At 32.8% G+C, this 14662-nt stretch overlaps 1 protein-coding gene across 2 annotated transcripts in view; it reads right to left on the bottom strand.

Annotated features, from left to right (window-relative positions):
• The window catches only part of TFEC (transcription factor EC), an 81098-nt gene that overhangs the window by 11072 nt on the left and 55364 nt on the right, over positions 1 to 14662 (bottom strand). The window contains exons 1-2 of one of the 2 annotated variants that reach the window (XM_007129664.1): positions 12209 to 12274; positions 1893 to 2007 (exon numbers count right to left, since the gene is read on the bottom strand). In XM_007129664.1, coding sequence (XP_007129726.1) covers positions 1893 to 2007; positions 12209 to 12274 — 181 coding nt within the window. Of the gene's footprint in view, positions 1 to 1892; positions 2008 to 12208; positions 12275 to 14662 lie in introns of those variants that run through there. The other variant, XM_007129662.2, reaches the window with a different exon arrangement.

The raw sequence follows: 14662 nt of genomic DNA, 5'->3' as shown, positions 1-14662 counted from the left end.
ATATATATATATATATATTTTTTTTTTTTTTTGCAAATATTCAGAAATTTGGACCAGAGTGCTCTTTAGTAAGAAGGCAGTGACAAAACCTATGGACTTTGAGCAGTAAAACCTGGATTTGTATTCTGGCCCTCCACTTAATAGCCTTGTGAACTGTTACCTAAGTTCTCTGTGTCTCAGGCTTCTTATCTGTAAAACTGATATAATATAATACTTACCTGATAATCACTGTGATGATTAAAATAGGTACAGCACACAGAAAATATTAAACTGCTTAATCATTTTGATTAGTATTATTCTCAGAATTTTAAGATTATTCAAAATTATTACAACCTAAATTTTTACAACCTTAATTTTTTATAAAAAATTATGATTTCTACATCCCAAGAATTGGAACTAACTACATTTCTCAGATATTCCTATTGGACAACTCCATACTTTCAGTAAGTGACAATTCACGTGCTATGTAGTTGTGAGCATTTGTGATAGTCAGTCTCCAATATGGCCCACGATGATTCTCACTCATGATATTCACACCTTTGTTAGTGTCCTTCCACACTGAATAAAGCTGACCCGTGAAACCAACAGAATTTTGTGGGAATGATTAGTGTGGCTTCCCAGACTACACCATAAAAGACATTTTCGGCTTCCCACTTTGGTGTCCCTTGAATTGCTAGTTGTCATGTCATGTGGACACCTGAGCAGCCCTGTGGAGCGGTCAACGTGGTAAAGAACCAAGGCCACTTGCCAACAAGCAGCACTGACTTGGAAGACCTGTGAGTGAACCACCTTGGGAGCGCATCCTCTAGCCCATCAAGTGGCAAATGTCTGTACCTCTGGCCAACATCTTGACTGCAACCTTATGAGAGACTCTGAGCCAAAACCAGTTTTACAGGTCACCCCTGGAATTTCCGAGCTACAGGGATTGTATGAGATAATAAATGTTTATTATTTCAAGCTGTTAAATTTTGAGTAATTTGTCATACAGCAATAGATAATTAATACAATGTTCTTTGAATTATTCTAGTTTTAAAATAGAAATACATTTATTTAAATTTAGTTAAGGCTACATTCATTAATTTTAGTCTAAATAATTTGAATGCATAGATATTTTTGAGTTATTGGTTAGACTCCAAGAATGGATATATTGCATTTATTAAAAATGTTTATATTAACTGTATAAAAATATTTAAAGACCAGTGTTTGAGCTCCAAACTAAAAATTTGTTATAGAAATTTCGACTGAGTTTTCTTTTATTCTTATGGAGAAACTAACACTGGTCTTGTAAGTCATGAAATCCTTATTTTGATCCACTTCCGCTTCTAATCAGCTGTATGACTTTGGGAAAATAACTCCTCTGACTCGATTCCCACATCAACATATTGGAGGAACTTGACAGTGTCCCTATAATTCCTTTGAGTTGTAACAATTTTGAGATTTACTATTGAAAACTGAGCGGTTTTTACCCACGTGAGAAAGTTAAATGTGAATCATGAAATCCATAAAACAAGCTAAAAAGGGGAAAATCTAATTTTCCTTAATCTATTAATCTGTTCTTTTGCAACCATGTTAATAAATTGCATCTATTCAATATCAAAATGAACCTATGTTAAGTGAAGAACTTAGTCAAACTGTCATATACATATGAATAGAGGTTATGTGTATATTCACCCAATTCCTAAAATAATTAATTCAATTGAACTGTAAGTTATGCTAACTTGCTGTTTGGTTGTCATAGAGGAAAAAAAGATGGATTTACTCTCTAAATGTCTCCCATTTTAACTAACTATTTTAATAATATTTTTTAAATCCTCTTTAGCTTGGAAATATATGTCACTCATGTCTTATGTAGTTGATTTTTAAAAAGGATAAAACTATAAAAGCAATGTTACCTGTAATTTCTCTTTTCATCGGTAGACTACTTGGACAAGAAGCACTTGTAAGGCCCATATTAACTGGTGAAATTCCCTGCTCACCACTATACACATCCAAAATACTTCCAGAAAGCTTTAGAGGAAAAAGGAAGAAAAGATCAATCAAATCTTCATTGGATATTGATGAAGTATTTAGATGTTCATTTTAAATTTACCACTTTATTAATAGTAATTTGTAATATATAGCATTTTAATTTTAAACAAAAGTGAGTATGCCTTAACTTTGTAAAATCATTGTGGCATGCTTGTGGATAAGCTATGTTGAAAAAAGCTATTTGTATTTAAGCAAAAGGAGAAATTAGTTCACTCATGAAGAAAAATTTTGATTAATTTTTACAAAGTTATGGGAATTTGATCCAGCACATTACCTGGTTATAAATGAAAAAGATTAAAAATATCATTTTTGACAAAAATAAATATACATATTAGCAAAGCCAGAAAGTTCATTGCATATCATAAATTAGGTATAATGGTTGAACATTTTGGAAGCCTTCTTAATACCATCAGTGCTACCAGCAACTCACAGTCAAGAGGTGTTCTACACTGTTAATTAAGTGAAAAACTTTCTTTCCTTCCTGGAAGGCATACTTTTCTCACTGTACACTTAATGTTCTAGATTATTATAAATATCCTAGCTGGTAACCAAAAGTAGTCTAAAACTGCTTTTGCCTCTAGTGGATATAGGGTATGTCTAATTATAGCAACACAGCAATTCTTAAAGTGCTTCTTGGGAACAATTTTTCAGAAAGCTAAGATACTTTATACACAATTTAAAATCGTACCAATTTGTTAGTTAAAATGTGCTTATTGATTTGATCTCCCAAGAAAAAAATTTAAATAATATTTGTAACTCAAGTTAATATTTATTATTCCAGAACAAGCTACATGTAAAATACAAGATTTGAATGTTTAAAATATTTCCGTTCTAAGTATCTTTATTTCATTTCTGGGAAGTCAACCAAGAGTTGAATAAGCAGTATCTTTTTTCTTTCCTAAAGAACTAAAAATAATACAAGTAACCAAGCAAAGTTATAACCAGATTATTATGGAGACTCTAACATCTTATTCCCACTTTTTGTAAAACTCTAGTTCAAACTGAGGGAAATTTTTTAATACTTATAAAATCAGACTGAAAATAAATGTGAAGAAGACCAAAATTAGTTTCTGACATAATAATCTATTAAACTATATAATAATATTGTATATTTCTGAGGGAAAAAAATCATTGAAAATACAGTGGAAATCAGGCTAACATTTAAGTGTATGTGCATATCAATAAGGACATTATAGATTGCAGATGGTATTCTGATGTATGTTTTCATATATTGGTTCTTCTCATTATTTACTCTATTTGGACTCCTCATCTTTATTTTATATAAATTCGTTGTTTTAAAATGTATTTTTGCTTCTTGGACCTTAGACGGGAGAGCCTTATGTGGGATATTTGTTCCCTCTCAATTTCCTCATCTGAAAAATAGGGACAGGGACAAAGTTGACCAAATTGGATAGATGATGAGTATTAGTATCCGTACAACACAATTAGGAAGAAATCCTAAAAGCAGATATTTCCCTAACATGTGAGTCATTTAGTTATATTGGTAAAATTTAAAAGTTTCCAAGATCTTTTTTTGAAAACCCTGTTGGTTATAAGCTGGGCCATCACCAACCTGAACTGTACATTTCCACTGTGCCTTTGAGAAACATAAAGGACATGTTGAACAAAAAGACAGGGAGTGAGGGAGAAGGAAGGGGGAAAGAACTAGGAAAAGGGCACTTTTCTCTGAAGAGTTTGAATTCCTATGGATTTCAATGCAACAGTGGCAAATAGCAGAAATGTTTGAGAAGAAAAGGAGCCATATTACATATACACTGCAACAATAAAGTGATAGATTCCTAACTATAGCATCTCACTGGGTCCATATTACCTCATCAGACTGTACCCAATGCATTTTTCCTTAGAAATCGGTCTGGAATTCTGAAAATGAATCTAATTCTGCTTAACTGTGGGTATATTACATCCTCTCCTGACCTTGGTTATTGTCAAATTATGCCCTGAAGCACAATGATTAATATCCTATTTAATTTTATGCTGTAGGTACTACTCTATTTCATGTAAATGGCTAATCACTTTTTGAATATCATTAAACAATTGGTTTCTATTTCAAAGTATGTAATACATCTCACATAATCTAAAGAGCCTTTTCTCCATTAAAAGATATAAGGGTACAGTGTTAGTGAAAATTTAAAGATTACATAGACATTGGAAAAGGCTTACAAAGCAAAATTATAACTACTTTTTTTAAAGGTATAAGTTACTTAGGTATTAAGATCTAAGTCTTAGCTTTATTTTATAGAGTAGTAGGCAACTGGACAGATATTTTATGAAGTATTTATTATTCTGGTTAAAACACAGGTTATTTTTTTCAGAAAAGCAAAATCATTGACATAACAATAGGGAAATAATATTATTAGAAATAAACTCACAAATTTTAAAGACATCTAATAAAGAATTTATTATAAAATATTTTCAACAAGGTAAAACATACTCCTCAAGACAATTCTTCTTTCCAGTAGAAAAAAGTGAACTCCTGATCTAAGAAGTTGCTTTGAAGTGAGAAGTGATTGGCAGTGGTTCCTGATGTCCAAGATTCTCTACCCTAGATTTTAGTCACATCTCATTACTAAGATCATAGAGACTTAAGTGGACTGAGCACTGGCCTTTCCACACATAAACTACCTTTCAGAGTAGCCAATATTCCCTAAAGAAAATTAGCTCACAGGTCAATATATCAAAACGTTAGAGGAAAATGACTGTTTTAAAAGTTAAACAATATGGAGTGTTAGAAATAACATCAAAAGCAAAAATTTTAGAAATAAAAAGTAAAAGATCACATGAAACCAAGTTTTAAAAATTGACCTAGTGTACACTCTAAAAGAAATAAAGATATTTGTAATATCTTTGTAATATAAAATAAATTGTAATAATTTATAATATAAAATAATAACAAGAAAGCATAAAATGGCTGAAGTGATGAAGCAGAAATAGGAGCCATGAAAATATAATACTTGAACAAAAGAAAACTATGGAAAAACAGCATAATGCATACACTTAGAAAGAAATAAAGGAATTACCAAATTAAAGTAATCTCTCAGGAGGGTGATGAAAAGAACCAAGAAACAAAACATATGAAAGAAAATATAATTAGTATGTAGGATAGAATTATTAGAACTAAAATACAGACAGGTATTAGGACTCTCAGAGAGAAAGAATAAATAAAACTGGAAGGAAGAAAAAATTTTAAGAAATAATGGAGATGCATTTTCTAGGATTAACACTAAATAAAAGACCAAAAAGTCTTTTATTTTAACCCATCTTATTTTATCATTGTTTTATTTTGATTTAAAAATCAAAGGGCCTATAGAATATCAAAGAAGAAAAACCTACACCCAGACACATTATGGTGAAATTTAAGAGTATACAATGACAAAGAGAAAGATCGAAAAGCCTAAAGAAAAAAAAAGAAGATTATGCTCAAAGCAACAAGAATCTAATTAACATAAAATTTTTCAATAGCAAAATGGATGAAAGAAGAAAGTGAATCAGTATTTTTCAAATGTTTAAAGAAAAGGACTTAAAATACAGAGTTTTATATCCAGCCCAAATATCATCCACATATGAGGCCATGATGAAAAATATTCTTAGAGGTATAAAATGCTTAAGAATATTTACCCTCAAAGACTAACACTGAAAACAGTTTTGGATGAAGTAAATAAGACATAATAAAATATGCCATAAAAAGTAATCAAATATCTTGGTAAAGTGGTTGTAGTCTAAAAAAGAAGAAGGGAATCAAAATCAAAGATAAAATGAAATGTATAACCATATAACTCAGTATTAAAGTCTAGATAATATCAGTATGATTGGATTGGAGTAGTAAAAAAAGCCAATGGATGTGTAAGTGGTAAAAAAAAAAGTACTAAAGAAAAACATATTAAAATATAGGACTCACTTAAATAATAAAATGAGAGAAACTATATCAATAAGAATAATCAATGTAAATAGGTCAAACTCCTCAGCTAAAAGGTTGACAGTTTGGTTAAAAAGACAGTATTTAGATCTATGTAGCTTACAAGAGACACAGCTACATTGCAAAAGGACACAAAAGATTGAAAGGTAAAAGATGGGAAAAGATATGAAAAATTATAACCATAGGAAACCAATGAACTACATTAATATCAGAGAAAATAGGCTTTAAAATTAGAAAAATTAGGGCTAGAGAGAGTCACTATCTAATAATAAAGAATTCAATTCTCCAAAAAGGCACAGCACTTATGAGCAGGCTTGTACCTAATAGAATAATCTCAAAATATGAAACAAAATGTTTGTAACTACAAGGAGAAATTAATAAATCCATCAACATATTGGGAGATTTCAACACATTTCTCCCTGTTTTTTAAAAAGTCAAGTAGACAAAAACAATCAGTAATGTTCTAGATGTGAACAATAAAAGTAAAGTCTTGGCCTAATACATGTATATAGTTCTACATCTACAAATTAGAGAACACACAGTTTTCCAAGTATGTATGGAACGTACATAAATATTGATCACGTACTCAGAAAAAATACTAAAACCAACTCACCCCCCCAAAAAAAACTTCAAACATTTCATAGAGTCCTTGATTTCCTATATATTTAGAAATTCTGAAGTGACTCAAGAGTAAAGACCAAATCATACTGTAATTTAAAAATAAATGAAAGATATTGAAAACACACATAAAGAAACTTCTGGAATATGGCAAAGTAATGCTTTGAAGGAAATTTATGCCCTTAAATATGAGAAAAATAGATAAAAATTTGAAATTTGATAAACTAAGTAAATTTCTCAAGAAGTTAGAAGAATAACCAAATAAACCCAAAGCAAGTAGAACAGATAGTAATATAAGATCATAAATCAGTGAAAAACAAAACAATGCAAAAGACAAGTTTTGCTTTGTTTTTTTCAGTTAACAAACTTGTCATGCCTCTTACAAGACTGATTAAAAAGAATGAAGTCTAAACAAATGATATCTTAAATGAAAGGAGGATATAACCACAGTACAAGTTGAGATTTATAAGTTTTTTCCTCAAGGATCAGGAACAAACAAGACTGGGATACCACTCACTTTCTTTCGCCACTTCTTTTTAACTTAGTGTTGGAAGTCCTAGCCAGAGCAATTAGGCATGGAAAAGAAAGTCATCCAAATTGGAAAAGAGTAAGTAAAATGATTTTGTTCACAGATGATATGATCCTATATTTAGAAAATCATGAGGCTACACACACACACACACACACACACACACACACACACACACAAATATGAAAGCTAATAAATGAATTCAACAAAGTTGCAGGATATAAAATCAACATGCAAAAATATGTTGCATCTTTACACACTAACAAAGAACAATCTGAAAAGGATATTAAAAAGATTAAGAAGTCGGGGCTTCCCTGGAGGCGCAGTGGTTGCGCGTCCGCCTGCCGATGCAGGGGAACCGGGTTCGCGCCCCGGTCTGGGAGGATCCCACATGCCGCGGAGCGGCTGGGCCCGTGAGCCATGGCCGCTGAGTCTGTGCGTCCGGAGCCTGTGCTCCGCAACGGAAGAGGCCACAGCAGAGGGAGGCCCGCATACCACATTTCCATATTTCAAAGCTCACTACAAAGCAACAATAATCAAAACAGTGTGGTACTGACATGAAGACAGACATAGAGAGTGGAATAGAGAGCCCAGAAATTATTCCTCAAATACATGGTCAAATGATTTTTGACAAGAGTGCCAAGACCAAGACAGTTTTTTCAACAAACTTTTTTCTTGAGAAAATAGATAGTCACATGCAGAAGGTGAGGTTGGATTCTTACACCATAAACAAAAATTTCTCAAAATGGATCAATGACTTAAACATAAGAGTTAAGGCTATAACACTCCTATAAGAAAAGATGAGGGAAAATCTTCATGATACTGGGTTTGGTGATGATTTTTTGGATATGATACCAAAATTACAGGCAACAACAACAAGCAAAAGAGATAAATTGGACTTCATCAAAATTTAAAACTTTTGTACAACAAAGGACACTATCAAGAGAGTGAAAGGACAACTCACAAAATGGGAGAAATTACTTGCAAATCACATATCTGTTCAGAGATTAATATCTAGACTACATAAAATAAACTCTTATGACTCACAAAAACAACAACAAAAACAATCCAATTTAAAAAAAGAGCAAAGAAATTGAATAGACGTTTCTCTGAAAAAGATACACAAATGACCAATAAGGACATTGAAAGATACTCAACATCATTAGTCATTAGGGAAATAAAAATCAATACCACAATGTTTTACAACTTCACACTCATTAAGATGACTATTATTAAAAGAAAGGAAAACATGTTGCTGAGGCTATGGAAAAAATGTTACCCTCTGTGTTGCCGCTGAGAATGTGAAATGATGCAGCCACTGTGGAAAACAGTATGACAGTTCTTCAAAAGTTAAACATAAAATTAGCATATGACCAACAATTTCTCACCTCTAGATATATACCAGTAAGAGCTGAAAGCAGATACTCAAACAGATATTTGCACACCAATGTCCATAGAAGCATTAAAGAGCCAAAGGGTAGAAACAATCCAAATGCCCATCAATAGATGAATGGATAAATAAAATGTGGTATATACATATAATGGGATATTATTCAGCCATAAAAGGTAATGAAGTACTGATACATGTTACAACATGTATGAATCTTGAAAACATTATGCTAAGTGAAATAAGCCGATAGAGAAGGACAAATATTGTATGATTCCACTTACGTGAGGTACCTAGAATAGTCAAATTTATGCAGGAAGAAAGGAGAATAGAGGTTACTAAGGGCTGGAGGTAAGGGAAAATGGGGAGTTATTGTTTAATGGGTTCAGGGTTTCTGTTTGGAAGAATGAAAAAGCTCTGTGAATGTATAGTGGTAATGGTTGCACAACATTGTGAATCTATGTTATGCCACTGAACTGTGCACTTTAAAATGTTTATACTAGCAAATTTTATGTTATACATGTTTTACCACAATAAAAAAGATAATAACAGAGATTACCTATAATAATTTTCCAATGACTGTGAATGCTTAGGAAAAATACATAAATTTCTAGAAAAGTATTATTTGGTAGAACTTAGTACACAAGTAATTAATAGTCTTGAATAGCTGTATGATTACTGAAGAAACCAAAACAAGCTTTAAACGTATTACACAAGAAAATATCTGGACTAGACAGTTTTATGGGCAAAACTGTCACATTTTCAAGAAACATACCATCTCAATTTTGTGCAAACATTTCCAGACAATAGAGACAAGAGAGAATACGTTCCAATTCATTGAGACTGAAACCATATGAAAACATTATGAGAAACAAATATTATAGACCCATTTCATTCATTCTATAAATCTTAAGCAAAATATTATTAGTAATTTGAAATCAAGAGAATATAAACAAGGTAACTTACCATAATCAAGTTGGATTTCCCATAAATATATTTTATGATGTTAAAAAAGAAAAAGAAACTCTATGATCATCTCAATAGATTTTTTAAAATATCTGATAAAATTCAATCCCATTTATTATAAAATTCTTAGTTTGTGAGAGGACAATAACTTTCAATAATAGAAAAATATAGCTTTGCCTGTGTTTAAAATCAGTGCCTCCCTATGAGAAAATAAAATCTGGGTCCAAAATTATTGTACAAATGTTCATATAACCATTTACTCTCAGGCCAAATACAGTAAAGGGAAGCATAAATGATCTGACCTAAATTCCTATGTTTTTTCTGACTGTTTTGGCCTCTTCCCTCTCCATGTACTAGGTCCAATCTATTACCCAGATATGACATTTTTTTTCTTTGAAATAATTGGTCAGTTTAAATTTTCTTCCCTATCCTCGTATCTCAAGAACCTCATGGCCTTCAGCCTAAATTATATCCCTCCCTCCAGTAGCCCTCCATCCCTCTCAGTTAGTTTCCAACTGCTCCTCTCAAACCAACTCATGTTTTAAAAAATACAACTTTCTTCTGATCTCTCCCAGCTCAAAAACCTAAAATTTAAACCTCTCCCCTTTGACTCATACATTAAGTTCAAACCCTTGTGTCCAGCTTTCAAAATCTCATTAAATGGCCCCACATTATCTGGTCAACATTATTTCCCACTACTCTCAAGTTCTGGAAGATTTCTCATTACCACATACACATATGTAGACTATGTCACAGCTTGTAAAAATAGATCTCCCACTCCAGTGGGAGGGAAGAGGCAAAAGGATAGAATGTTGCCAAATGGAACCTATGAATCCGCATATGGAGAATTTTTAAAAGCTAATAAAATACAAGCAATATCATAATATATATATGCAACATCATAGATAGTTGAGTATTTATTATACGCCAGATATTCAGATAAGCATGTTTCATAGTAATAACAAATAACAGCTTCTGAGGTAATCTTTATAATAACTTTGTGAGTGAAGTCTCATAGTTCCCATTTTAAATATAAATAATTAAAACTGAAAAATTAAGTACTTATCTCAAGATCATACAGTTGTAATAAATAGAAGACTTGAGATTAAAACCTATGTCCATCTAACACAGAGGCTGGATTCTTTACTACCTATCCTACTGTGGAAGGGCCCTTGCCTTAACACTTTTAATGGTAAGAAGTATTTTGAAAACTCAAAAACTTGGAGGCCATTGGAGAATATTTTTCTCAGTTTTATTCTTTCCCACTGCTATTTTCTGCACCTCAAATGTGCTCACGCTTTTTAAAGTATCAAACCACAACCTGCTCTCTAAGGCTCAACTTAAGGTCCAAACCATCTCCAACACTCTCCCTACAGCAACCTGGCTTAATTTTTTTCTTCACCAAAACGCTATAGTATGAGGAAACTTGACCACAAATTCAGTAATTTAATTCATTTTTATTGTTTTACCCCTCTTCATTTATATTCACTCAGCAAGAGAGAGGGTACTATAGTACCCAGGAACACTCATCATGTTTCTGAAAACTGATTATGTAAAACCCTGAGAATTTCCTGGAGATACATACATGTGCATTTGTGTATATGCATACATACATATAATATGCATATATGTATTATGTATATTATATATGGGTGTTTGTATGTGTGTGGTGTGTGTAAGATGTATCTATCTCCCAGATAATCTCTTTATAAATACAAAAAAGGAAATAAAATCATATATATATATACATATATTTCCAGACAATTTTTCAGTATAGAGACTAAAAGAAGAAAAACTTCTAAACCCATACATAGATGTGTATGTGTGACATCTATATGTCTATATCTATATCAAATATTTAGTGTGAGTTTCATGGGAAAGTGAGGGGATTTTGAGTTGTTTGGATCCTCTATCTTGCTTTTCTCTGAAGACATTTACTGTGAATGCAAAATGGCAAAATTGAGCTTGAGACTATTAGATAGAATAACTGTAGGCATAGAAAGAAGATAAACTTCAGGAATAAAGAGTGAGCACTGTAGGAGAGCTTATATCACACAATGTAAGCATACATAAAAACTGGCATTTAAGAGAATATTTTCTCTCCTTTTGTGTATTTATTCATCTAAACATAGTAAACTAGATTTTTCCAGTTTTAGGACATTTACAATTAATCTCCCCCTAACTTTATTTTATTTGCTGAAGCAGGGCTATGAGGTTTGAATGATAAACATTGAAAAGAGAAATCCCACTGAGTTATTTTTTTTTCGTTCTATTATAAGTGAATAAAAATAATCTGTTGGGTGGGAGTGGGAGATTCCTGTCCTTGACCAGCTGGTTCATAAAGCAAATAGAAAAGATAAAATATAAAACAGAGAATGGTAACATAATAAATGCTTTTGCATCATACACTTTATATATATATAATCTGTTTAGTACCAAATGTAAATGCTGCAATAAATGATTAGTAGAACCTTCACTTTTTGATAAAAAAGTCACAATATAACATTATTTTTAACAATTTTTTAACTAAATAGACTATAAAAATATTTTTACTGTAGCCAAACCATTAAAAACTATCTTGTTAAGTAAACAAGCTTGTCAGTACAGCAGATTAAATGTTACACTTTTCAATGCTCAACTGCTACATACCTTATTTTATTGACTATTAGTTTATAAAATTTAAATTCAGTATTTAAGGTGGTTTCATCTCCAAACATTGAAAGAATTCCAAAATGCACTTGCTCACCAGTTTTAACTTTGAAGTGTCTATAACCTTCACAATAGCAATGGTTTTCTCTTTCTCCTTCATCATTTTCTTTTCCTTACACTTGCAAGCAATAACTGGGAGAGCTGTGCAGAAACTTCTAAGGTGAACTTTGGTTCTTCCTTGGACTTTAAGTCTAATCTGCTCTAGATTGTGATTGACAAAAGCTTGCTTGTTGGTGTTATGCAGTCCTTTCAAGTTCTAACCAAGCACAGGGTGTTGTTAATATTTACTCAGTCCTTGTCTCTGAAATAGTCTTGAACTATAACAGTATACTGAGATTGTCAAATGCCACCAGCATTTACAGACACTTGATTGAAAAATACCCATCTATGATAAAAGAAATGAGTTACTGTGCACAACCACATCTCTGAAAGGGAGAGGTGAAACTAAGACTAAAGGGTAGAAATTATAGGGAGACAGATTTAAACTCAGAGGCTAAACAATCCATTGGCTGGAATGTGACAGAGGATCGGATCAGGCTAAGGTCCCTTCAGATTCTAAGATTCTACAATTCTATGAAATGGCTTCCTTCTGAGGCTGCTAGCATAGCAGTGTGGGTAAGATTGTTGCATTTGGTGTCATACAGAATTGGATTCAAACCCCTCTCCTGCCATTCACTAACTATATGAACTTGAGTGAATTACTGAACTTCTCTAAGCCTCTTTCCTCATTTGTAAAATGATAATCCATAATAATAGTCTCTATCTCATATGTTTGTTGTGGTGATTAAATTTTCATGAAAAGTGTTTTGCACAATCCTTGTCACATAGCAAGTACCCAAGGCATAGTAGCTATTATTATTGTTGTTATCCTTATTGCTGCTGATTTTAGCCATTAAAAAATTTCCTAAATGGTAATGTATAATGGGAACAATTTTTAAAAATATTGTGTGAATTTTAAAGTATTAATTTCATATGCATTTGCTAAGCACCTATGATGTGCTAGGCATTTGTGCTGGGTGCTGAGAATAAAATAATGAACAGGTCACTCTTTTAGGCTTTAGGGACACAGCAGTGAACAAGACAGACACGATCACCAGATTCCAGGAGTTTACATTTTAAGGGAGGGAGCACACAATAAATAGGTAAATAAGATAAAAAACAAGATAATTTTTGTAACTCTAACCCTAAGTGTCCCAGGGAATTAAGTAAGATATTGATTTAGGAAGTGTGGGATGGGGTCTTCCAAATAGGGTGATTGTGGAAGACCTCTCTGACAAGTTGATATTGACTAAAGATCTGAGGCATAAAGAGATAGTCATGCAAAGATCTGGGACAAAATCATTCCAAGCCTAAAAAAAGGAAATTCAATGGTCTTAAAATGATAATATGCCTGTCATATTCAAGGAGTAGGAAGAAGGCTATCAAGACCAGAGCCTAAAGTTAAAGGGAAGTGCTGATTACGGTAAAGTGTCCTGGTTATATTCTGAGGATTTCAGGAAGTTAATAGAATGCTCAGCAATCACAGAAACAGGATCTGATTTTTGATTTGTGAAGATCATTCTGGCTGCTGTGTGATCAACAGCTGTAAGGGGGAAAGAAGTAGCAGAGAGGTTAGTTCTGAAGTTCAAGTGAGAGATGATGATAGCCTGGAAAAGGGTTTTAGTAGAGGAGCTGATAAGCTGTGAGATTCGGGAAATCTTGGACGTTGAGTAGGAGGACATACTGATAAATGTGGTTGTGTGGAAGTAAGAGACAGAAGAAGAATTACTTTTTTTGGACGGTGTTGGTTCTAGATGGATAAGGAGGGGGACAAAAACTTCTTTTCACTCAGATTAGGTTTGAGATGTCTTTTGGAAGCACAAAAGATGTTAGGGTAGCAGTAAGACATACGAATCTAGCATTAGGGGAGAGCTAGGCTGGAGAATGGTTGAGATCACCAACAGAATGTATAGATATGTGAGAAAAGAGGACTGAAGTCTAAGCCTGGGAGCACTTTAGCATGTAGATGTCTATTAGAAGAGAAAGAACCAGTAAGGTGGGTGAAAAGCCAAAAAATATGGTGCTACAGAATCCCAGATAATACTTCAAGAAGGAGGGAGTGGTCAACTATGGCTAATGCCATAGAGAAACCAAGCCTGGTGAGAATGGAGAATTTACTACTGGCTTCGGTATTGGTTGGTTTTAAGAGCTCTTTTACAATTGTAAGGGCAACAGCTGTATTGGAGAGTAGAGAATGGGAGGTAAGGAAATGGAAGCAGAGAGAATTTTGAGGGGTAGGGAGTCAGGAAACGGTGTGGTAGCTGGAGAGGAATTGCATTCAAAGGGAGTTGTTTGATTTGGTTTTATTTTGGGGGAATCTTAGTAAAGACAAGTGTAATGCTGATATTTATAATTCAATACATCAGAATAGCCTGATGATATAGGAGGAGTTGCTATTTAGAGAGGGAAAGTGCTTGAGAAGGTAAGAATTTGTGAGATCTAGGACACAAGT

The sequence above is a fragment of the Physeter macrocephalus genome, chromosome 5 (genome assembly GCF_002837175.3).
Source record: "Physeter macrocephalus isolate SW-GA chromosome 5, ASM283717v5, whole genome shotgun sequence".
In the NCBI taxonomy this organism is placed as follows: Eukaryota; Metazoa; Chordata; class Mammalia; order Artiodactyla; family Physeteridae; genus Physeter; species Physeter macrocephalus.
The sequence above is the reverse complement of the archived record's forward strand: the minus strand, read 5'-3'. Positions and strand labels throughout refer to the sequence as shown.